At 39.9% G+C, this 25,821-nt stretch overlaps 1 protein-coding gene across 40 annotated transcripts in view; it reads left to right on the top strand.

The window, feature by feature from the left end:
- The window catches only part of RFX3 (regulatory factor X3), a 288,998-nt gene extending 264,856 nt beyond the window's left edge, over positions 1–24,142 (top strand). For 33 of the 40 annotated variants that reach the window (XM_025423449.3, XM_025423451.3, XM_049092569.1 and 30 more), the window contains 4 exons: positions 11,952–12,014; positions 12,973–13,015; positions 17,057–17,291; positions 17,552–18,045. In XM_025423449.3, the coding sequence (XP_025279234.1) occupies positions 11,952–12,014; positions 12,973–13,015; positions 17,057–17,291; positions 17,552–17,615 (405 nt within the window). In that variant the 3' untranslated portion in view covers positions 17,616–18,045. Of the gene's footprint in view, positions 1–11,339; positions 11,373–11,951; positions 12,015–12,972; positions 13,016–13,274; positions 13,655–17,056 lie in introns of those variants that run through there. The other 7 variants (XM_035712800.2, XM_025423429.3, XM_035712802.2 and 4 more) reach the window with 7 other exon arrangements.
- The last annotated feature ends 1,679 nt before the right edge of the window (positions 24,143–25,821 follow it).

The following is a 25,821-nucleotide window of genomic DNA, read 5'->3' as shown; positions in this document are numbered from 1 at the left end:
GACAGTTAATATATCTTCATTAATGAGAAATCAACAAATTTTAAGATTAACATTGTTTACATTTTTTGTACAGGCAGGAGAGACCAATTCATGTTTTACATATAAACACAGTATACAAGTGTGCAAAACCGGTATTTTTGCATCCCCTTGCATGCCTTGTTACACTACCGTATCAGTTGTTGATATAAAGACCACCACATAACAGCACCCCCAAATGAAACAGAAACAGCATCCCACCCCAACACGTTTTCTTCTAAATGTCAGTCTGCTGCCACAGTAATGCTGACTAGCAAGTTATTTAAAGCACGTGCAATTCCAGAGTCTCATGATTATATTTTTTGCCTGGATGATAAAAAGGAAACAGAATTTATTTGCTGCTAAAATTATGTAATTTTTTGAACTTTAATATATATAAATATACCCAGAGACTCTCTGGGAGTGGTGAAATTTTAAAGTATGAAGAAAATAAACAAGTTGCATCTGTTTGCACACCTGTTAAATAAAAATTTCTAAAAATCAGGGCTTTTGTGTGGCCTTGACAAAAATTGAGCAGGAAACTATCATTTTATTTGAATTTTATGACTATTTGGAATCTGTTTAGAAGTTTATTTCCTTAAAATATACATAGTCCATTAATATATTCACTGAGTCTGTAAATTTGAATGCTTCATAAAATGATTTTCTGTGATATTTTTATATTTAACTTATTAAATGTATTTAAATTCTGTCATAATTTAATTATACTTATTTAATATTACATCTAAGCCATCTATATAACCAATCTTTTGAAGTAAAAAATAGGAACCAAAAGATGCTTCAGTTGTTCAAATATGAATATCAATACGGAAAAAATGATGTTTTAGTAGTAGTTTTTAGGGGAAAAAATGGAGAACCCTTAAGAATATACCATCAAAAGAAAAATGTCTTGAATTTATCAAAGTTGATGTACTCAAAGTAGAAAGGGAAAAAAAAAATCTTCAAAACCTAAAAATTGGACCAGAGCAATAATAATTCACAAGGCAAGCTTTTAGAATAAAAGTTGAGTGAAAAAGTTCCATTTGGTAGAAGTGTAATCATGGTAAATAAGCATAGATTTTTAAGGTAAAATCAAACTAATGAAAAATAAATTTCAGTGAATATTACTCTTGTGCAACCAGGGAATACACTGAAAATGTACCTGTGGAATAATAGATTTGTTATAGGATATTTTAAAACGAATGAATTGTATCTCAGGTTAAAATCACTTTGCAGAAAAAAGTTCCATCTTGGAACAGCAGTGGCTTAGAAAAAGTCATGAATACTTGTTGAAAGTTATACTGTTTTTTGTTCTAATAAAGCTTATTAATGTTTACTAATATTTAATTAATGGGTGTTGAGGAATTGTTTTGCAAAAAGATGTTAGTGTCTGCACCCCCTACCCCCCACTTCACCTGCGAGGAAGACAGGTTGAAAGTTTTCCCCAAAGCAGAACTAACTACCAAGTGGTAGAAAAGTGGGTCTTGCCCCAGAGCGCCAAATGGGTTCAGTACACGTTTTAATTTTTCACCGTGTAACTTGTTTGCAGACAGATTCAAATGGGGACTAATTTATTTCCATCTGTGCCATTCACCTCCCCCAAATACATGCACACTCACCACAACATACACACCAGATGCCTAGCGGGTAAGCTTTCATTATTTTGTTCCAGGGCCTCTTTCCTCTGCATTACAGGATGCGTCTTGATCGTCCTACCACCCTTTCCCTTCCCACTTTTTGTTCTTTAGATGTCTAGAATATGCAAACTAACGGGAATATTAGTCTAAGCGAAATTGCAGTTGGAAGGCTGAATCTGCCAGGAAACAACACCACCAACAAATTACACCCTGCAGCGCCTCTGAATCCACCCACAGACCAGACCTAAGTCAAAATCATTATTTTGGAATCTGTAGTTTGCTTTTAGCTGTAAATCTGCTTCTCTACGTAAGCACAGTTCTGACACCTTGAAAATAAATGACGCTAGTGACCTCCCAGAGGAGAGACACGGATGACCCTCTCTTCCACACCTTCATCCCCAAGTTGCTAAGAACTGGCTTTGTAGAGCTCTCCCAGCTCTCCTCCTCTTTCCTGGTTTGTCTTTCTGTTCCTTTCTCTCTTTGTGTTTGAGGAAAGCACCTATTGACTCAGCTGCCTGGGGCCACAGCCTTTCACTCTGGGATCCCTGCTCATTAGCAACCTCTGCTCAGTTTCCTTTTTGCTTGCTCTGGGCTGTAACCTCTTGAGGGAATGGACTTTTGCTTATAACCATGGTCTACACACAGTCCTCCTACAGGTGTTCAAAACATGCTCACTCAAGAAAGGAAGTACAAAAGAATGATGGAAAGACAGACTACCAATTTGTAGACCTTCTCATTGGATTTCACGACTGACACATTGGATTCTTTTATCAGGAAAATAAAACGAGACCAAGAAGTTCTCCTTCTCCCCAGGATGCGTCAGTCAACATTTCAGAGACCTCCTCCATCAAGTTGGGCATTCAGAGGTGCTTTTTGACCAGAGATTAGTGTTCCTGAAGAGTTTGGAAGTGGGAAAAGAGTATGAAATCGTTGGAGAATTCTTAACATACTTCAAGAACTAAAATGGTCATTGGACACGTCAGGAAACAAATCTCGGCACATTTTGCTTAGGAAAGAGCCCGGTGTCCCCAAACGGACAAACGGACCCAAACGGTGTCCCCAAATGCTGAGCTAGCTAGGCGTAGAAGGCAGAGATTAAGCGTGACAGCTCCCTCTGCTGGCCTCTGTGCTACACTCTGTTATCCCGTGCCCTGCTCAGGTGGCTCTGGCCTGGCCACTGTCCTGGTGGCTTTGCTTACAAACGGATGATGATGGTGATTATGGGCTTCAGATAAAGAAATAGGTTTTGTTGGAGACCACAAGGTCCTCAATTCACAGGAGTTGTTTTCTGCTATTCATCATAAAATACACTTTCGTAAATGTGAGAGATTTTCTACAAGTATCTGGGTCAGGTGTTTTGATACTACAAGCACTTCAAACCTGATTCACACTACTTGGTATAGAGAAAACATGTTTCCATGTCCCCACCCCCAAAGTCTGTCCAGTTAATAATTTCTAAAAAGAGAGGTAGAGAGGTGGTATAATTAAAATCAAGAAGTCCTCCTCTCAGGTGACTGACTGGGTGGCTCAGTTGGTTAAGCTTCTGCCTTTGGCTCAGGTAATGATCCCGGGGTCCCGGGGTCCAGCCCCTACATCGGGCTCCTTGCTCAGTGGGGAGTCTGCTTCTCCCTCTGCCCCTCATGCTGACTCTCTTTCTCTCTCTCTCTCTCAAATAAATTAAATCTTAAAAAAGTACTTCTCTCACATAATAAACCAATGCCAAGATTTCCTCTTAGATGACAAATGTGACCTTCAATGAAGTCTGTCTTAAGTTAGAGGCACCAGAGTTCTTTCTTTTTAACCCACGGTTTTATTCACATAAGGATATGCTTCCAGGCTGAACCCTAATATTTGCAAGGTCTGTGGTACCCGTATGTCTAAACATTTAGAAAGTTATGAGTCAAACTGTAAGTAGAATCTCTTCCATCCGCTGAGGTTGATAAAGATGTCTTGATCACAACTAAGAAGGCTGAGTTTAAGGGTAAAATTCTCAGGCTCCTCCTGGATCCACTCAGAAAATATTGACATAGACATGGCCAGGGCAGGGCTCTCCATAGTGTGGGGCTCAGGACAGAAGCTCTTCTCAGTTTGGCCTATTGGTACTCTTAAATGTTCCTGTTGTTAAAACTACTTTTTTCCATCAAAAGGAACTAAAGCTTAGTTCTTACTTCATTACCTACACTGCTTTGATTAATTTGGTTCTCATTTGGAAGACGTTTCTAGAAAATCATAATTCTCTGAAATCCATTATGATTGAATTTTCAAGACCTTTCTCTCCACCATCTCAAACATTCAAAATAGTTGCCACTAACTAATCCTTTTGTGATTAAGTTCTTTAAAAAAAAAAAAAAAAAAAGATTTTATTTATTTATTTATTTATTTATTTTGAGAGAGAGCATGAGTAAAGAGGAAGGGCAGATGGAGAAGCAGACCCCCTTGCTGAGCAAGGAGCCCAATGCAGGGCTTGATCCCAGGATCCTGGGATCATGATCTGAGCTGAAGGCACTTAACCAACTGAGCTACCCAGGTGCCCCTTGTGATTAAGTTCTACTAACTTCATTTAATAGAACTATCATAGGAGATTGCCCAGCTATGTAAGATTTATAAAATTCAGAACTTTACAAAGTTCAAGCTAAGTATAGAATGTTGAAAGATTAGAGTTGGGTCAGGAAGTTCCAAATCTGCATGTGAACCATCTTGCTGCTTCCATGGAGGGAAAGCTTTAAAGCTGTCTGTTTCTTCCTTCGTTGACTTCTCAGAAGAGCAGAGAGAGAAGCAACTTTTAGGGCAGGATTTACATGCTGATAGTCGCCTGAGCTCATCAGCTATTTCTCATGATGTAATCATCTCCATTCTGCTAAACACACACACATACCATCCGTGCTTAGGACAGCCCTTCTCTTGGTACTTGTGTGAGTCATTAAGTCCTTGATCAGCACATAACTGACTTCACCTTCAACCCTAGATTGAGGTCATAAACATCAAGCCCTCAAGTCAGGGCCTAAGGAACACTTCCATTCTCAGGCAGCACACCTGGTAGCCCCACTCAACTAGAGGCATTTTATTTGAAGTCACTATCTTATGGCCTCATGGTTGCATGGAATTCTAAGACTTTATTGCTAATATTTGAAAACTGAGTTTTGAAGACAGTAGGCTGTCTATTTCATTAAAAAAGGAGATCTAAGATTAGATGAGTGACATGTCTAGAATCCCATAGGGGATAGTGGTGGAGTTGTGATTCAAACCCAGGACAGGCTGGCTCCAGATCTGTTGTGGTTCCTCCTGTTCTGTGCTGCTTGTTTTCCCATCTAATACCTTTGCAACCTGGGCAAGTTACATATATCCTTATCTTAGTTTTCTCATCAACAGAATAAGCATGAGGACCATTCCCTCACAAGGCTGTTGTGAAAATAAAATTAGGTGGGTATGCAGTTAGGCATCGGTAAGTAGGTGTAGGTAGGTAGATGGAGTGGATGGGCAGACTGGCACATACCAGCTACCTGATTTTTATTAGTTCCATTTCCTTCCTACAAGGTGGGTATAGATCTGAAGCTATGTGTATAGCTATGTGTCTCAGGAGAGACTATATTTGACTGCCTTCTATTCCAGATTAGATTTTTTTGTAAAGATTTTATTTATTCATAAGAGACAGAGAGAGAGACAGGCAGAGGGAGAAGCAGGCTCCACACAGGGAGCCCGATATGGGACTCGATCCCGGGACTCCAGGATCACGCCCTGGGCTGAAGGCAGGCACCAAACCACTGAGCCACCCAGGGATCCCTAGATTAGATTTTTAAATATTGATTTGGCACTGACAATCCAAGTAATAATGCGTACAATTAGACCATCGTGTTCTTGACCATATAAAGGTGAGCTTAGAAGTTGAAATGCATAAAACAGATAATGTAAAAGACATGTGAAGACTTTAATAAAACTATATTGTGAGGGGGGAGAAAAGCCTGTAGACAATTTTTGAATGTTGAATCAAATGATTCATGGAATTAACAAAGAATCCAACAGCATTCTTTGGGATGGAGCCAAAGTGGTAATCAGAGGCAAACTAATTCAATGCTTTGTAAAACACCGCCAACAAAATAGAAGACAGAAATAAGTCAATTAGGAAAAAAATGGCAATATTAGGGAAGAAGTATAAACATAATTAGATAATAATAACTAGACTTGTGTCAAATTTTAACTAGTAGGAATGAGTAAAAGGTCTTGTGACATGGGGAGAGAATGTATTATATATACAGTTACTATATATGTGTAATTTATTCAAGCTAAAAAGTAAAAGTCAGTCCCAAAGAGACATCTTATTCCAACTCTGAGATAAAAACCACTTCAGAAGAATTTTACAGTTATCTGCTTTTAGTGTCTATGACAGCTTAGAGATCTCTTTCCTAGAGCAAACAATTCATTGGCAGAAACTGGAAAGATGTACACATACATCCAGAATTTCTTCCCGACATGTGTATACCAAAAGTTAGCCACTGCTGGCAGAACTGGTCTGCAGTATGAGATCAGAGCATCACTTTATTCTGAATCTATGTAAAGACTACTCGCAAGAGTAGCCATCAGGTAGTGATACAAGTGGGCTTTCTGAGGTCTTTGGGGTTGCTTGTGGTATAGTTTGGTGGCACAAGTTAATCCTCATGAAACTGTCCAAAGACCAGTATGTACCCTATCTTAGTGTATAACTTTGACATTAGAGTTGCCATATAGGCTTCCATTTGGATGTGAGCCTCAGGGCTGTTCTGGCCCACTCTCCGATAGCTTTTGGTTTCCTCAATTTCAATTTCCATTTTTGTCTGGAATGACTTCCATCATATATGTTACTAACACATTTTAGCTCTTTGATCCTGGTAAATTTTGTATACGTGTGTGGTTTCCACAAGCTTAGAGCTTGAAATGCATGCTATAAAAAAACCTTCAGACTGATAGAAAGTTGTACATCAAATTGAAGGTCTGTAAATGAAAAATGAAACACAGATGTCCTGAGTGACCAATATACCATAAAAGATGAATTTATGGCTGTGTACTATCCCACCCCGCCCTGGGGAAGGACACAAAAGATAAAATTGAGGAAAGCAATTACCGTGTTCTAATCAGCTTAATCTGGAGGGTGTGTTTCCTCTAATAATAGAAAAAAATTCAAAATATCTTAGGTATGCATGGTAAGCAATAGCGTGGGCTCCCAAAGATGTCTGTCTACATCCTAATCCCTGGAACCCATGAATATGTTAGGTTACAGATGCAGTTAAGGTTACTAATTCATTGACCTTAAAATTAGGAGATAGATTATCCTGGAGTGTCTGGGTGGCCCCAAGGTGATCACAAAGGGTCTTTAAAAAGTGGAACACAGAGGCAGAATAGTCAGAGTGATGTAGCCAGAGATTCAGCCTGATGTTGCTGGCTCTGGGGATGGACACAGGCCATAGCCCGGGTGGGGGCAGCCTCAAGGAGCTGGAAAAGGAAGAAAGAAATTCTCCCTTAGAATCTGCAGAAAGAAACACAACCCTGCCGACACCTTGATTTTAGCTCAGGAAGACCCACTTTGGAATTCTGACCTCCAGCATTAAAAAATAGTAAGTCTGTGTTGTTTGAGCCACTACGTTTGTGCCAATTTGTGACAGTAGCCATAGGAAACTATTACAATAGGAAAGCTAATATTGCTTTGAATAAAATCAGTTATGACTTGCGTGTTGTAGGCTCTTCTCCCAGTATATTTATTCATCCTGACTTCCTCTTCTGCTCAACATATATCTATCGCTTCGGCAATAGTGACACCACCCTGAAAACCATCTTCCTCTGAACTCCTGCATTTGCTTTTACCAGGGGGAGAACTTAGGCTGTCGGACTCTCTCCTCACATCTCCCACCATCCAATTGGAACAAGCTTCCCATTAGGGGGACTCACCCCATCTGAACGAATAGCACACGTCACCCGTGGCCTGGTCTCTTTCCTTACAACCCTCCCTGCAATCTTTTCTCACACCCCAGACATCTTCCCTGTTCACCTGCTAATTCCCACAATTATATACCAGCCTTGGTCCATCTCTGTCTATACAGGCAAGCCTCTGCAGAAAAGATGAAAACTATTCCTTCGACTGGCTTCTATCCTTGGAAGTTGACCCTAGTTTCTTTCCTTATGACCCATTGATGCTCACGTGCCTCAGGTGTGCTAGCTCTTTCTGCTTCCGTAGCCATCCTGTGCCCCAAGTCTCCACGCCTTCCTTAAAGACGAAAGCTTCCCTTCCTTCCACTGTTTGTAAGGTGGAGCAGATCTTCCAGGGTTTGCAGGTTCTTCTTCCAGCCACACTCAGCCCATCATCCATTATTCTAAATAACATTTTATTGGCACACAGTCACGCCCATTCGTGTACCTATTGTCCCCGGCTATCTTTACCCAACAGTGGCAGGTTGGAGTGATTGCAACAAGACTATAAAAACTACAGTATTTACTGTCTGACCCTTTACTGAAATAAAGTTTGGCAACCCCTGTTCTAGACTACACTGTCATGTTTTGATGCCACCAGGTAAACCAGTTAGGCGCTCTTGTGTGTGGTGATTGTAGACTTGGACAGCTAATGTCGCAATGAACAGAGAGAACGTGTGTGCCTATGTCCGCGTGTGCGTGTGATTGTATCTGTCTGCCTGTAGATCTGGATACACTGATGCTTTTTCTAGTAGGACACTGCTTCTAGAGGGGTTGTTTACCTGGCTGCCCAAGGTGATGTGGTTATGAGGACTCCCTAACCCTCTCTCCCCGGGATGGGGTAAACTCATCCAGCAGGGAAAGTGGCCCCAAGGGTGAGGTCTTCATCCCAGCCCTGAATTCTCTTTCCTTCTGTCCCTGACTCCTGCCCCCCAGTCTCTGCTTTGTGGGCCCCCATGGATTCCCTCCTGCTTGCTCTCTGCACCCTGACTTCCTCTGCACTGTTTCCGTTCCCGTTCCCACGTATCAGAGTACTAGCATTACCTCCATCCCTGTGAAAAATTCACTGCTTCTAGATCCAATGCACAGTGGCCTCTTAGGGGCACCTGGGGTTTGCATCTCCTGAGCAGCACCTGGCTCCTTTCATGGTGGCAGGTGGTAGACCTGGGGGCCTTTATTTTATTTTATTTATTTATTCATGAGAAACACAGAGAAGCAGAGACACAGGCAGAGGGAGAAGCAGGCTCCCTGCAGGGAGCCTGACATGGGACTCGATCCAGGACCCCAGGATCACAACCTGAGCCGAAGGCAGATGCTCAACCACTGAGCCACCCAGGTGCCCCAAGACCTGGGGGTCTTGTAAGGAACCACTCTTGAGCGGCTTGGCCACGGGTCAGGGTTGTACCAGGACCTCCCCTCAAGGGCCCTGCCTGTAGCTGTACTTGTCCTGCCCCGTTGCCCACTGAACCCTTCCCAGTCGTTACTACTCTCCTTGCAAGGTTGTGGCCTCCCAGGCTCCCTCCACATCTATTGGTCTGCTGTTGTCCAGGAAGGTGCACATTATTAGGATCCCTGTCGGGACCCAGAGGAAATGCTTTCTGGGGTAATGAGGTTTTTCTTTCTGAAACAACAGGTATGCTTCCTCTATGTTCCATTCTGTTTCTACTTCAGAACATCCCCAATTTATCTATAGAATTTTGATTCCCACCTACATCAAAAGGCCATATGCTTTCTAACCCCAGAGCACATTTTAAACCCCTTAATTTGTATTCTTCCCTCCATGTATGGAACATACACTCTCTCTCTCTCTCTCTCTCTACTCCCCCCTCCCTATCTGTCTGCCTCTCTCCCTCTCCACCCCCTCTTCCTCCTCCCCCACCTTAAGTTCCTAACTCGAGAGTGCAGAATATCTGATCTCAAATCCCCTACCACCACATCTCCTGCAAATGTTAGATAAATCCATTTGTTTTTAGTGGCCATGAGATTACATCTAAGCTCACTATCTTGCCAAATTCTTAAGTTTTTCTGAGGCTGAAATGAGGAAGCAAATTCATGCGTCTGGTAGGCAATCAGCCCTTACTATCTGTCAGGTGCCATAGTAGATTCTGGGGTATGTTTATGAGGAGGACACAGGCCCCGGCCCCCACAGCCCTGGCCCCAGGCCTGGGAACAAGTCAGATGTTAGAAGAGGAAACAAAGTTAAGTGTTGAATGTGGTGGCAGATGCTTTGAAGGAAATGATTACAGCTGACAGGATAGGAGATGCCTATCTGGGCTGTCAGGAAAAGCCTGTCTGAGGAAACAATATTGAGAAAGTGATACTTGAGGTCATAATATTTGAAAGAAAGCCCAGCATACACGGAACCTTGAAAGTCCTTTATGAGCTCTGAGATGCCACCTCAACAAACAGCCGCCTCTCCAGGCCCCCGTGTGGCGAGGGAAGTTAGTTTTTCCATTTGCTGGAGCTAAAACTTGACGGCAATCTCCCTGCTTTCTCGAGAGCCGCCATTTTGTTCATCCAAATCACAGGATCTCTTCCTTCTCTGTGGTTTCTGGTTCGTGCCCTTCCTTCCTGCTGCCTGGACCTGCTGCCCCTTCCCAAACCCCCGCAGCTGACTTCCCTTCTGATATGCCTGTGCTTCTACACCCTTCTCGAAGCTTGCCTCACTTTTTGGCTCAACTACCTGTCCTTTGTAATATAACCAACTTGTGATACTCACCTTCAGAAAGAGGGGATATTTCCAGATTAACTGACTGGAATTGGCAGGCACAATGGTTGGCGCATAGTTGGCTCCCAATAGATGATTGAATAATAAGTGAATTGAACGGATGCTCCTCGTTTTAGCCAATCTGTAAGGAGTAAAGTGGTTTTTTTTCTGAATCCCATGTGTATTCTTTTCCTCACATGTGAAATACATATAAAAACCTTTACCTTTTCTATTGGATATCAAAATCTTACCTCTTATTCACAAGAGTTTTATTTTAAATCTACTCTCTCTCCTTGCTGTACATGTGCAACTTTGTTACTGATCCCAGAGACGCCTAGAGGCATTGATGGGTCTCTCGGATTGCTTGTATGGAGTCCAGCACAGCAGGGGCCACAGGCACAAAGCATTTAGTATGCAAATATCTATTTACTCATGATAATAGCTACCACTGAAATGTTGATTGTTGTGGGGGGGGGGGGGTTAGAGGGAGGGGTTTGTTTCGTTTTTCTGTTTTTAGCATCCTGAATAATCAAATGTATTCTTTGGAATGAAGCAGGAACGTTTAGTGGAAAATCTTTGTATTAAGGAAGTTGCCATATTTCGGTTGAATAGCAGCCAAAAACAGTTTCTTTTGAAGAAAATTTCCCAGTATGTCCTGAGTTTGGTTTTAGCCACTTTGTGTGATATTATTGATTACTAATGGCAGTAATACTTTAGTCTCAACCTTTTGAGATTTTTCAGAAACAAATGGAATCTTCGCTTTTTCTAGGTTTAGAGGCAAATGCTTAAAGCTCATCACTGCCAACTTGTTTCCAGAATTGGATACTAAGTGTTATTATAGTATTCATTTAAAAGAAACATAAATTCACTGTGTTGCATCAATTAGAAATCACTTCTAAATAATCCTTCAGCTTCAGGCATTCTTTCTTTATAAACTATTTTAATAATACCAAAAATGGATAAAGGGTCCCCTTGATTTTTTTGTTCTTGTTTATATTCTTTAATTCAAGAATTTTTGCATAATTTCAGCTGTGCTTTTTATTTAGATTAACACAAGGTTCTGACCCATGGAATCAGGAAGAACTTCAGAACAACAGTTCAGTATTTATGATTTTATATTTGTTGCCCAATGGGAGGTAACTACAGAGTAATGGGACAGTTAAAAAAAAAAAATTCTAAGAGTTATGGACCCAAAAGGCCCTTGTCCCCTTGAATCACCTGGGAAGGCTACATGTTTATCCCGGTCATGCTGCCATAGCTTAAAATGCTGTGGCATGCCTCTTCTTAAACTGCCCCCGAACTGCTGAGAAATAATGGGGTAAAATGACATACTATTTTGAATATCCTGAATTGTGGCAGAGGTGAATTAGATTTTGATGAGTCATCAGACATTGTTCCAGGACCAAGGGCAATCGATATAATTTGGAGTGTTATTTGCAGTCACAACTGAATATAAAATAACAAAATGGGCTTTCTGGAGTGATACATAAACTAACTCTTGAAATTAATTGTTAAAGAGGAATTCCAGATCCTTGGACTGGAATATATATCTAAGCTCCCAAGGGGTAGCTATTATGAAGAACAATACATGTGTAGGTTAAAAAAAAAAAAAATGTGTTACATGTTTGCAAAATAAGATCAGTTTTATTACTTTGTAGACATACCTTGTAGATGAAAAAAAAACTCCTATCATGGAACTCTTTATAAGCAAACTTCTGAATGTAAGTAGAATTTCTGCCTCACCCTTTCTAAGCCTCTAGAGAAACCCAAATTTCTATAATGAGTTATTCTGAATCCTCAGCTTTACAGAAGTAATGTTCTCCATTTAAAAAGTGGGTGCTTTGAGGTCTCACATCACCTTTTTCTGATCCACTTGGTTACCTCTGCTATTCCCTTTTTTTTAAGAGTATCCATCTTTGTTCACTCTGAGACTCTTAAAACCTATTTCCTCATGATAAAAATATCATTAAGCTTTTGAACCAAGATAGAAAACAAAATCAAAGCTGAAGGTTATTAATTGCTTCCTATTGTTTTAAATTCCTTATTGTTGCATCAGTAACAAGCAGATGCCTTTCTTTTTAAAAATAGGATCTTGGTATCTTAGTAAATAACAACATCAAATTACGAGACAAGAAATCTCAAAGATTTTCTAAAAAAATAAATACTCTGAACTTTGGGGTTCCCTGCTACATTTTTCATTTCTACTAGTGAAAGCTTTAAACAGAGAATTCAGCCAAGCGGCTGGACCAAGTCCCTGTCACATTGCACCCTAAGGGGGTCTTTTAGGCCGCCCATGGGTGGTGGAGCTGACATGTCCTGCTTCATCAAATTTCCACATTTATCCCACCACATCCAACTTCCCTCTAAGCCAGCCAGGGCCCCATCTCTTCACTGCTAAGTTGAAATAATAATAATAATAAAGTAAAGTGGAGCGCAGAAGGCAGAGAAAATTGTTATTCTCTGCAAGGAGGCCAAGACAGCTAAATTGTGACACAATTTAAACTGTTCAAATTCGACAAGTTTGATTGGAAAATTGAGTGACCCCAGGTAGTTAGAGATCAAAAAGGTCACTGGTTTACAGTCTTAAAAAGTCCTACTTGTGTTTTTGCCACAGACTGTTAGAATATGATTTTATTCTACGTGGTAGTAACTGTTGCCCAAATGACTATTGTTTTACAGTTTGGTGATTTAAATGCTGTGTCTCCTGGAAATCTGGATAAAGGTAAGAAGTGAAAATGTACATTTTTAAGGGCTTCTTTGAGAAATCCCTGTAGAGGAAAATGTGGTGTGTGCCTACAATTCTCTTATTCTATAGAAATGGCATAGAACCCTACAGACATATGACAGTTTTGTCTCTCAGAGTCCTCATTGTTTATTGCTCCATTTCTGTGCCTTCTTTATGGGAGGGATATTAAATGCAAGAATTGAATTTAAATATAGTTGGCAAACCCTGCGCGACTCTCGCCTACATGTCATTACAGGTAGCAAGAAATTATTTCTGACTGTCGCCAGAGTCCTGGTGAGAAGTGATAAAATTTTATTGAAGGTCCACTCGGCAGCAGGAAAGATTTCTCAACCTGCCCCTTCTCAGTAATTCATACTTTTCACTGGAAAGACAAGTCAAGAGATAGCAAGGAAGCTTACCGTAAAAAGCAAGATCGGCAGTGGGGACAGATGCAAAGGATCACATGCGGAGTTCTTAGATTTTTAAAGCCCGCGTGGCCACTCAGCATGTTTCTTGAAAGAACTCAGGATCTATGGGACCACACGGGCTCTGGGGAAATGAGGTTGGGATCAAGCATGTGCAAATGACAACAATCCTAATGAAAATACCAGCTCAGGTTAAAAAAAAAGAAGAAGAAGTAAAATGTAAAATATGTAATAAACAAATAATACAGAAAGTATAGACCTTTCCTCAAAAACAGAAAAAAAAATAAAAAACAAAAAGTAAAGATAATCCTGAGGTTTTAAGGAACTGAGTTCTGGAGGGAAGGACAGAAAGCCCAGACTGGGGAAAACTGCCCAATTAGTCCTAGGACAGAACAGAGCTAGCTGGGGAGCAGGCAGGAGAAAGGGCTTGAGGGATCCGTATGTGAAAGGCAGTGATGATGTCCACAGCCTCCTGCGCCAGGGTACTTGGGGCAGCATCCTGGCCTCCTGAGTGGTGGAACACGCGAACGTGGGGGCCAAAGTCCTTAAGGAATCCAGTCAGTCTCACTCCCACGTTAAACTCCTCTCTGGCCAGAGGAGCAAGTGTCAATTCCTGTTTCAGGAATAGGCATAAGAACCAAGCAGAAAAATACACACTCTCTGTAATTAACCCAGTGACAGTCTGGAAGGTGAATCAATGATGACACTGGTGTGTAAGGAAGGTGAGAGTTGAAACCCATGGCCAACATAAAGCAACCCTGCTGACGCGCTGACCAAGGCCTGGTGGCCCATGCTTGAGGGTCTCACCCCTGTGCGTAGGGTGTGGCAGGAGCCTTGTACTTGGACCACTGCATGGCCGCCCATCTTGTTTTGTAAAGTGCTGGACCAAAACGAAGTCTTTAGTAAGGTCCAGTAGCACCTCGTTTTAGTTTCTGTGTACCAAATTTCTATAACCTTGAGGACATTTCTAGGAGATGTCTTCGAATCTTTAGGAGAGCATGAAATGTCTATGGAATTGCATTAATTTGCCCTTAGAAGTGGAGAGAGAGCTTGCTTTTTTGTGGATCACTTTGTAGCCTCTCCATTGGAGCCCCATCACCCACGAGTGGACCCGAAGAGAAGTGGCTTTGGAGTACTTAGGTTTCTTCAGCCTATTATCCCATTGCTATCTCTACCCACGGCATGGTAGATGAAAGGACTCTCTCCACTCTCTTAGCTCGCCTGCCTGCTTGAAATGAATTTTTTCCTTTCAGTGCCACCTGTTTTATTATTTTGACGCTATTTCTCAGGCACAGAAAAGTTGGTGGAGAGGGAGCCGTGAAGCAATGTGATTTATCCTCACCTTGGAGTGGCCCTGCTGGTCCCATTCACCCCCAGATCCGGTACTTCTTAAGATCGGCCAAACTGGCCTAGTCAGGGCCTGAGGCTTGATTTGAATGTGAAATCTTCAAGTGTTCTTGTGGGCTTTTTCCACAGAATGAGAATTTTTTTTTTTCCTGATAATGAAAATTTTTTAGCTCTATATAAAAATTTCAAATAATACAGAGGTTTAGAAATTATAACAAGTGAATCTTCACAGTCACAACTCTAGGGGATGACCACCAGGAAAAATTTAGAGAGGATTTTTCCAGGTTTTTTTTTTCTGGTTTCTATATAAGCAAATACAAAAACAGACCTGAAATGTGTCATACAAATGTGTTTCGATTATACTGTCTTTGTGAAGCAAATGTCTACAAAACATATCTTTTCCCCTGTAGCCAACATTCCCTTTGAACATGCTCTTCCTGGCAAACCCTGTTATTATAAAGTCCATTTTCCAGAGGCATAAAGGTAACAGGGTAAAGTCGATGAGCCTCATCTAAGAGCACTTCTGTGTTTACCTCTCAGTAATGCGTTATGCCCTTTCTGGTCAATAAATCTAATCTTGATCTTTTAAATTACACATACCACTTTTCAGGAGATCCACTCCTAGCAACTGCATGCTGCACAACCTGTGCAACTGTATGTGGAGGCCCTGTTCCTCCTCATCACGTGTCTCTGGAACCAGCTTTGCCCCAATAATAAGATAATGATAATAAGAGAAGAAAACCCAAGGGGCCCATATATTAGCAGGGACTTTTGCTGTAGGTGACTGATGGGGATGTGTTCTCTACACTCTCCTGAGGAGAACCTTCCATAGTAGTAAGGTTAGGTGTGAGTGTTTTCTCTCTCTACTGTACTTTGGAATTTTAACAGTACATGCTGGAAAAAACCTAAATGTTAGCCCATTATAATGATGTCTAAGTTAATATAAAATGTATTAAAATTTGGAGGTGACAACAACTATTTAATACATTTAATTTCTACAAATGAATACCGGCTATTAACAGTATCAGAGTTGGCAGGAATGGAAATCCAGTGTGCATTTTTAATCTGATACTACTGCCTCAGTCACTTAGTTATTTTAAGATTTTTATTTATTGCTTATCCCCAAATCTTTATTCATGAGAGACACAGAGAGGGAGGCAGAGACATAGGCAGAGGGATAAGCAGGCTCCCTATGGAGAGCCCATGCAGGACTCAATCCCAGGACCCCAGGATCATGCCCTGAGCCAAAGGCAGGCACTCAACCACAGAGCCACCCAGGAGCCCCAGTGTGTGTGTGTGTGTGTGTGTGTAAATTAAATATTTTATTTATTTATTTGATAAAGAGAGCCAGAGAGCACAAGTGGGGGGAATGGCAGAGGGAGAGGGAGAAGCAGACTCCCTGATGAGCAGGGAGCCCCACTTGGGACTCCATCCCAGGACCCTGAGATCAGGGCCTGAGCTGAAGGCAGATGCTTCACTAGCTAAGCCACCCAGGTGCCCCTTAGTCTATTTTTAAGGGCCCATATAATATTGTCATCTATAACATTGAAGGGCACCAAAAAGTCTCTACAGCAACCCTTCCTTATCCATGCTGTAGTTATTTTGCGAATGAACGCATGTGTCCCCTACATTCACATGGGCACAGGTGAAATTTATATCTAGTGTAGATTTCAAAGGACACTGAAAACTTTCCTCCCTCCCTCCCTCAGCAGTTTTCAGCTCATTCCCCCCAAAGCAGCATAGCCTACCAAAGTGACTACTTTAGGGTGATTCAAATTATGCCAACTCTTGACTTTTTTTTTTTTTAAGATGTTATTTATTCATGATAGACAGAGGGAGGCAGAGACATGGGAAGAGGGAGAAGCAGACTCCCTGCGGGGAGCCGGATGCAGGACTCATCCCAGACACCAGGATCACACCCTGAGCGGAAGGCAGATGCTCAACCACTGAGTCACCCTGGCACCCCTAGGCCAAATCTTTCATACAAAAACTTCAGAAGTCCCAAAGGTCTTCTTAAAAGAACTCTTAAAAGTTTCCATCCCTAACTGGCTAGCACTCAATGACTTTTGCCCTGTTGGGGAGGACCGCAGGTGGCACCAGTAGGGCCTTGCTGCAAGCGAAGTGCCAGGGGATAGGGACACCCGCAAGCCCTGGGCCCGGGAGGAGCAGCTGCCCAAGGGTCCCGAAGCCCCCGACGGTGGCCTTTATCCGGGGTGGGGGCGGGGGGTCTTCCTGTAACGAGGTCTCGGGGTTGTCGTTTGTGCAGACGAAGGCAGCGAAGTGGAAAGCGAGATGGACGAAGAACTGGACGACTCTTCGGAACCCCAAGCCAAAAGAGAGAAGACCGAGCTGAACCAGGCGTTTCCCGTGGGCTGCATGCAGCCGGTGCTGGAGGGCGGGGTGCAGCCCAGCCTCCTGAACCCCATCCACAGTGAGCACATCGTCACGAGCACCCAGACCATCCGGCAGTGCAGCGCCACAGGAAACACGTACACCGCGGTGTAAGGATTATTAAAGCGTATTTTTCCAGCTAACTTTACCCCTGTTGATAGATTGGGCTTAAGCTGAAAATTTAATAAGCCTGAAGGTCGACTGTTGTCAAATTCTATCTGTGCTGAACATTACCTTTTTTGGAGTTGTGAAATGGAATGGGTGTATGTATTTTGCCAGGTCTTTCTTTTTTTCTTTTCTTTTTTTTTTTAACGTAAAGAAAAAATCATTTGCCTCTCAATAATAAGTTTTTTTTTTTTTCTCTCTCTAGTTTCAGGTGTCAAGAAGGATTTTTACCACATTTAATGCCAATGTTTTTGTTTTCTTATAATTAAAAAGTAATTTACATTTTTTTGTAGCTTAAAATATTTTATTGTTGATTGTTAGTCTTGGTGTATGATTTCATGTGTAAGTTTTTAATTAGATGCACTTCTGTGAAATATCAAAAGAAATGAATTTCTTTGATTTACACTGGAGGCATGCCCATTTGGCAGCAGATGCATCAAATTTGCTTTTGAAAGGTGCTTTTCATTGGACAGAACCACAAGACGCGGTTTTGATAACACTTTGGTACGGAGAGAGAATACAGAGCATTTTTATTATAGTGCTAGAGGGTTGGGAAGGTCATCTATTTTTCTCTGGAGAAAAATTGAGCTGTGCATTTATCAGTTCAGGGTAAATGACAGAACTGCAAGAGATTATGCTAATATGCACATAATTTGTGTACATAATTATTAAACCATATTAATGCAAGCTTCCGTTAAACATTGAATTTTAACCGTTATTTGCATACCAATTCCTCTGTTTAAAGACTACTGATTCTGTATTTGGGACCACTGCACAGATGCATTCTGCTGTTGAGTGGGGCTGTTATAGTTAGATACTGAAGCTGAAAAAAAAAATGACTTGACTTTTTTTGTTTTGTTTTTTTTTTTAAGTGTACATGCTACTTATGCTGAGCTGGACATACAGGAAACCATTCCATTTGGATGACTTTCTTTTATTCCAGGTCTTTTTCCTAATAGTAGTTCAATATGCTGCTATTATAGAAGAAAATTTATAGAATGCAAGGAATGTAGCAACCTGCATATCGTTATTTCCTTCAAAAATATTTCCTGGTTTCTAAAGTATGTGGATTTAAATTTTAAACAGAACCTGAAGGCAGTGTAACTGGCACACCACACTGTTGCTTATCCCCAATTCTGTAGGATTTGGATAGGTGGCTGGATGGACCAGTGCCATTGAAGAATGTACATCAGGGATCATCGTACCTCGGCTATTACATGGTGCCTTAAAACAGAACTGAAGCAACGGTTTAGTAAGGCTTATTTTGTTCATGTGAATTCCTCTTCAATCCATTTGACAAGGTGTGCCTGTCACTTTCAGATTCCCGAAGTAAGGACAGGTTACATGTTCTTCAAAGGAAATTTAGGGCAAAACAAAAAGACAGAAATCAATTTCCCCTCTCCGAGTGACCACGAATGGACTTTTTGATTCCTATAGCTGAATATTACTTGATTACAGATCACATTGCTTAAGGGTGTGGAATAGCAGACTAGTTTTAATTACCAACTTGTCACATAAAATCATATGTTTTAGGCCATTCTTATCTAGTTATTTAAGAAAGTTAACAAAATAAGCAGGTACTTATTGAAGTGCATCTTTTCAGTCTAAATGTTTTTTTTCCGTCTGTGTCCTGGTTGTCTGTGTGTTCACGGTGCACTCAAGTGCCCATGGGCAGGAGTCAGCTCAAAGTCGGGGGAGGTCCTAGACAGGATGTACCCATCCCCATCTTAATTTGCATGAAAAGCCAAGGTTCTTTTAAGCACTCAAGTTATTAACAGCAACAACAACAAAAAACAGGCACATCCATTCATTTAAGTAGTTTTTAAAAAGCTGATCAGCAAAAATTAATACATAAATATGTAAAGCCAAAAAAAGGGAAAGCACAAAATGATTTACAGATGATTAATGAGGCCTATATTGAACTCAAGATGTTTATCTTAACAGTTTTACTGGGGTGGGGTTGGGGGTTGGAAAGAAGAGGGTGAGCCAATCTGTTAAAAAAAAAAAAAAAAAAAAAAAAACGAATGGCTTATCGGGTGACGTGCAGTATATTTCTACTGTTGTTGCTTGATTGCCTTGGGCTGTTCGCATAACTTAAGATCAACAGAGTTTCTTAAGTAAACTTTAAATGTTTTAGATGTAATTTTTTAAATGGATTCAAATTTTCTATGACTCAACTCACTCCTATTTGGAAGTATTCACTGGCATTCTCTCATCACCTCATCCAAATATCATTTACATGACCATCCCTGTTTTTTGTTCGCCCAAAAGGCGATGAATTTGCACCATCACGCACACAAAAAGGCAAACAAACAGAACACCTTCACTGCAAAGACCACCTATCTATTTCAGTGTGCATTAGGGAACATTTGCAGGTAAAATTAAACTCACAAAACAAAAAAGACACTCTTCATCTCAACTCTCCTTTCCAAAAAGCTCTTTCACTTTCCTCTCCTTGTCCACCAGCCCCAGAACTCTACTCATCTGTATCAGACCAAATGTACTTGCTGGTTTCACCTTGTTTATTGAATGATTTTTAAATGTATTGATTATCATTGTTTAATGTTGGATATATTTGTATCATTAGAGGAATCTGATAATAACGGGCAAATTTAGATGGATGAAAGGTAGGGATTGGGGACCCTCCAGGATTCAACATTTCTTCCAGTTGTTCATGGTATATTCTCCATTAGGACAGTTAAGGAGTTAATAAATATTACTACATTTCCACTTGACTCACTAAGAACTTCATGATCTCCTTTATGAACACAGGAGCATCCATCTGTGACTAGGGCAGATAGTTGACCAACAGACAAAAGAGCATCTACAAGCTGGGCTACTTCTGGTGATCTGTAGTCCACAGTAAGACAATACACCTCTATAATCAGACACAGACGTCTCAACCAATCTCGAATTTGAATTGTGAGAGAGAGGAGAAAATTCAAACCTCCTAATTTGTACATTTGAGGAAATTGGAACAATCCCCTTCATTGTGTTTATTTAATAGTTTGATTTTTCATTTGTTTCATTCATTGAAACTGTGACTTTTCTAAATAATACGGACACTAATACTCTCAGAGTAGATTTATTGACAAGTGACAAGTGCACATGTTAAGGACTTCTTAATATTTCTTGACATTGTAATCAAACCCACTAGTCATGAAAAACCTCTACATAGACCAAGTGCTACACTTTCAGCGAGGAAGATTTAAGGAAGGCATGTTGGCTATCGTTAAGTTTCGGAAAAGATCCTTCCGTACAATAGGATTGAGTATCGTGGGTATGGTTTGAGCTTCACATACATACATTGAGAATCATACCCGGAAGATTTGCATCCATGAAGCCAGTGAACAATGGGGTGAAATGGGGGAACCACCTCCTTGGAACACAGGGCCCAATTTTGAAATTTTTCTTTGGATATCAAGCGGCTGGTCACTTTTTCAGGATTCTCATCCAAACTGTGTTTGGACTGACTATTTAAGTCTTACTGCCTTTTCAGAAATCTGCTTTCCTTTTTGTGCTTTTTCTTGTACTGTATAGCACGGTTCATGCACCTCTCTTTAGATGGTGTACTTTAAAAAAAAAAAAGTAAATTTTAGAAAATGGTTTTAACACTGCATACCTAAAATTAGTAGTGTGCAACATTGACTGCCTTTGATTTGTAGTAGACGAGTAAACAATGAACACGTCCTTGTGGAATATGCTATCAAAGACGTTCAGGACTGACGACTCTTTCATTACTGAAATCATGAACCTTTTTGCGTGAATGCACTCTCCAGAAGTGCTAAGCGTGATGCATTTTCAAATTTAAAAAAATTCTTCAGACGATATATTTGAAATGTCTAAAATGATGCTGTGCTTGAAACATTAGTGAAAAAGAAAAAAAAATGTGTGTCACTGTGATGTCAGTCCTCCCTGTGTGGACACAAGTAGAAAGTAAAAGAACTCTGGCAAGTCACCTTTCTGGACAATTTGAGGCAGTGGTTATAGGCAACAAATTGACCTTTGTTAGAACCCTTCCCTCCCCCAAATTCTCGGTGAGGAAACCACAACTATCAAAAAATTGAAAATCAGAACTTAACAATTTCTGTGAATCACCCTGGAACATGGGGGAGAGGGGGTTGTCATGCAGTGCTATGAAAATTGGGCTTGTCACTAGATCAGTTCAACCTCCATGTATAGGGTTAGAACAAATCAATGAACGGAATCCTAGTATTTCTGCAAGTCTGGTGATTAAAAAAAAAAAAACTGGAATAGAAGCATTAATTCAGTGCTTGGTTCTAGTATTAGAAAACCCCTTTGATGTAATGCCTTGTATTAACCCTTTGAGCATTGTAAGATATACAATGGGGGACAAAAGCCTTTCAGATCATTTATTTAGACTTAGACCGGTAAAATATACTCTATATCCAAATGTCTAATTATTGCTGTTTTTTTAAGGGGGGGGTAGGAAGAGAAAGTGTTTCCATGCTGAACACTTGCATTTTATATACAACTCTTAATTTTCTTCTTCAAGAGGGCTTGATATATTTATTCCCAAATATTCACTGCCATCTAAGTAAGTGTACTGTTTACAGAAAAAAAAAAATCGACTTTTCTAGCATCACATCATGACTCTAGAAAAGGAGGACAGATACATAGGGCCTTTAGACCTATGTCATAACTGACCTCTGCACATTGAAAGTACCTAGATTGCCTTTAAAAGGTATGATAAAGAAAGGGTTACATTTCTTTTTTTTTTTTTCCCCAAAACAAAACAAAAGATCTCATTTATTTAGCTTTAGAAAGTACAATTGTAAGTGAAGCCTTAGGAAGAAATGAGTTCTAGTGGATAAAGAAAAGCTGAACTCTTTGGGGGCAGGTAAGCTATTTGGAGTTAGATCTCTCATAAAATATTGTTTGGGAATTTCATACAGGGCATAATTTTACCTATGCTCCAAAACTTTTAACACTTTGTCAAAAAAAAACAAACAAAAACCCGATTAGACGTAGGTAGAATGGAGAGCAAAGCACTTGATTTTCAGCTCATCTGTCAGGAGATGCCATGACGACTGCTTCTGATATGTGTAAATGCCAGTCCGCTTACACAGTTGCCGACTTTTGTTCAAGGGACGCTCTGCGTGCACTCGTCCCCCTTTGTCCTCTGCGTGACGGAACATGAGAGAAGTGTCGTCTGCAGATGTGCTTGCGCGGCCCTAGCCGGGCGCACCCAAGAGCGTAACCTATTCCGATGTCTGGTGAAGGGACATCCATAGCATAGTGCAAGTTTGCCGTAAACATTGCTTTTTTAGGCAGCGTAGGAAGTCAAACCATGCAAATTACTCATGTGTTAACATGCAATACTCAAAGGGTTTTAATTTAACTCTCTTCTTTTGAATTCTTCATGATGATTTACTGTAAATGCTTCTCAGTTTGCATGCTCTGATCATTGCTGCTAGTGATTTTATGTGCCAGTAGACCTGAGTTTAGTTTACCAATTTTACTTAAATAGTAAAAGCCACTTACAAAGTGACTGCCTAGGATTTTTTTTTCCTTTTGTTTGAAGTAATTGGTAATATGTCTTATTTTCAAAAAATGTGTTTCGTCTCTTATTTGGTTCTGGTATTTTATTCTTTATTTCCCCTCCCCCTTTCCTTTGTTTTTTAAATAAATTATGATGTTGGGATTGGAAGCCCTGAGTAATGAAATCTTTTGGTAAGAATTGTTATGTAGCTCGATAATGAGGACAACAAATCTCTGTTAGAAGAATTCTGATTCTGGGGGAGGAAGGAAAAAATTAAAACTCCCTATTGACTGTTGATACCGAGTACATTTTTCCTTCAATGAATTAATAGTTTTGAATGAATGATTGCCTTGTTTTAACCTGCTAAACACAATTTTAAATGACCCAATAAAGGAGGTATTGAATTTTATTCGTTTAAAAAGCATCTTTTGTACCAAAGCAAATTTTTTTCTCTACTCATCTCCATCATCAATTGGGACCTATGGTGGTGACCAATGCATTGGTTACAGAAACTTTAAGTGAGTGCCTTGAGAAAACTTGGAAATTTGTGCCTGGGGTGGTAAACTTTTAATTAGGTTAATTGTAGTGCTTACCAATCAGTAATTCCACTATCACTCAGGGCTTTCGTACCTTCTAGGTAAAACTTCTTTCATTGTGTTTTTTTAAAATACTGTATTTTTTTTTAAGTGCCATCATTTAAATTTCACTTAGTAAGTGGCAGATTACATTATTCAGTCCCACAAGCACAGAAACATAGTAACACTAGGAGATATTTGAACATTTATTTTACAATCGACTGAATATATTATGTAAATGAGGTAAGCAACTTTTGTAGAGATTGTATGTGTGAGATAATGTAATGTTCTTTTCCAGTTTTTGGACTACAGTTGAATAAACTTTTTAATTATTTAAAAACATCTTTACCGAATAACATGTGATGGTTTTTTGTATAATGTATTTGATTTTGTAAATACGTATTTCCTGATGTGATTTTTGTGAGAAATGCTAAATCTTTTAGTATATCATGTCCTCTCAAAATTGGCAGGAGCTAAATAATAGTTTGTGGGCGATTTGTATTGTGTACTGTACAATAACTGGGGAACTTTTATAATTATAAAAATATATATTAACTTTTAGTGTGTTGTTTAAACAAATGACTGGAACATACTAAAGATATTAGTAGGATTTTTCTGAATATTTCAGACTTGAACTCAGGCTAGCTTTCTTGTGTTTTTCAAAACAAAATGGTGTCTTGTCTTTTAAAATCAATAAATTTGTTTCCTTGTTACAATACATTTGAAATGCCTTGATTTTTTTCTCCCTCAAATCATTGCCAGAAAGCTCATAATGCACCTCCTGCTTATCTAGAGGGTAGTCTCTGTGTCATTGACTAGCTTAGAAACAAAATTAAGTTGTTTTCCGTTTTGGTGTCAAATGAAATTAGCAATATTTACACATGAACAGCCCAAAAAGAGAAAACAGAATTATAAGCCCAGCAGGGTACAAATCTTACCCTCAAAGAAAATTAGTGATTGAGTGCTGTTTAATTTCAGAAGCTGTCAACAGTTCCATTGTAAGTCCAGATTTTTGGATGTTCATAATGTGTTTGTTTTATGTCACTTCACATTGATATTTGGCACCCAAGTTCCTTGCTTAGATTGAAATAGCTTATTAAAATTCATTTTAATACACTTAAGATTCCCTGCCCCCATTTTTTGCTGCTTTGAATTACATACAGAAAAATGTATTATTTTCAGTATACATTACTGAGTTTTGGCGAACACATACAGGCATGTAACCACCACTACAGTAAAATTTAAAACTTTTTTTTTTATACCTTGCAAATATTTTTTTTTAATTGTTGTGCGGTGGGGGGGGGCTTCCTAGAATATGGAATAGCCAATTTGTTATGATTTCATTAAAAGATAGAAATGCAAGACAGGAAATATCCTTGTGGGAATCCCCAGCATGGTGCTTTCAAATCATAGTACAAAGTTACTTCTGAAACAAAAATATTGACCCCTTAGCCCACAAAAACACCAAAATCATCCCAACTGATGTAGATGTTTAATCCTGTAACATAGAAATGTACCAAATAATGTTAGTTAATAAACAAATGAAAGAAAAGGCAGACAGAAGTAGTCTGTAAGAGTACTATGCTAGGAAGAAAATGTATCTAACCAATTTGCACATTTTTATGTTGCATATATACTCGTGAAATATTTGGAACTTTTGTACAAAAAAAAAAAAAATAGAGTTCCCAGTTTCCAGCCTTATTTTTGTACTTGGTTTCTTCTAAAAATCTGAAGTCTTTCCTGTAATTAATTAGTGTACTTACCTTGGTTATAATATTCTTCCCACCATAGATCCTTAATAGCATTTCCTTCTCTTTTGGAACTTGGACATTTCAAGACATGAATGCAGCCTGAGAAACATCACCGGGTTTCATTAACTGATTCAACTCCATCCACCAAATACTTTTTTGCCATTATGGCCTAAAAGTAACGTGTGTAGAAATTTGCCGTTCATCATTTGGCCTGAAGCACAGATTGTTTTTTGTGGAACACCATAATCAGTGGTATGGCTGCCAAATTGTTGAGGATAACATATTTGAAATCAGGTTAAAGGAACAGAAGGGCACTCTGGTCTGATTCTGCTCTGCTTCTCCCTGAAGCAACATCTGGACTAGGAGGAGGGGTCTGCTGACTCACAGGGGCTGGATGTCAGATTAGTTAGGCAGAGGGACCTTAGACATAGTAGCTTCCCAATGCTGAAGAGACCTGTTTTTCATCAATTCATTGCTGGCCCTCTGATTGGAAAGTATCCCATGTGTGCCCAGGAACATGGGAAGTTGTGCCCAAGTTGTCTGAACACAAATATGTAGTAATTAAATAATAAATGCACTATTATTGCAATTAAAAGGGAAAGATTATCAAACAGGATTTTTGAAAGAGACCAGTGTACAAGAAAAA

Source organism: Canis lupus, chromosome 1 (genome assembly GCF_003254725.2).
Source record: "Canis lupus dingo isolate Sandy chromosome 1, ASM325472v2, whole genome shotgun sequence".
Taxonomy (NCBI): Eukaryota; Metazoa; Chordata; class Mammalia; order Carnivora; family Canidae; genus Canis; species Canis lupus.
Note: the sequence above shows the minus strand (reverse complement) of the source record. Positions and strands in the feature narration are given on the sequence as shown.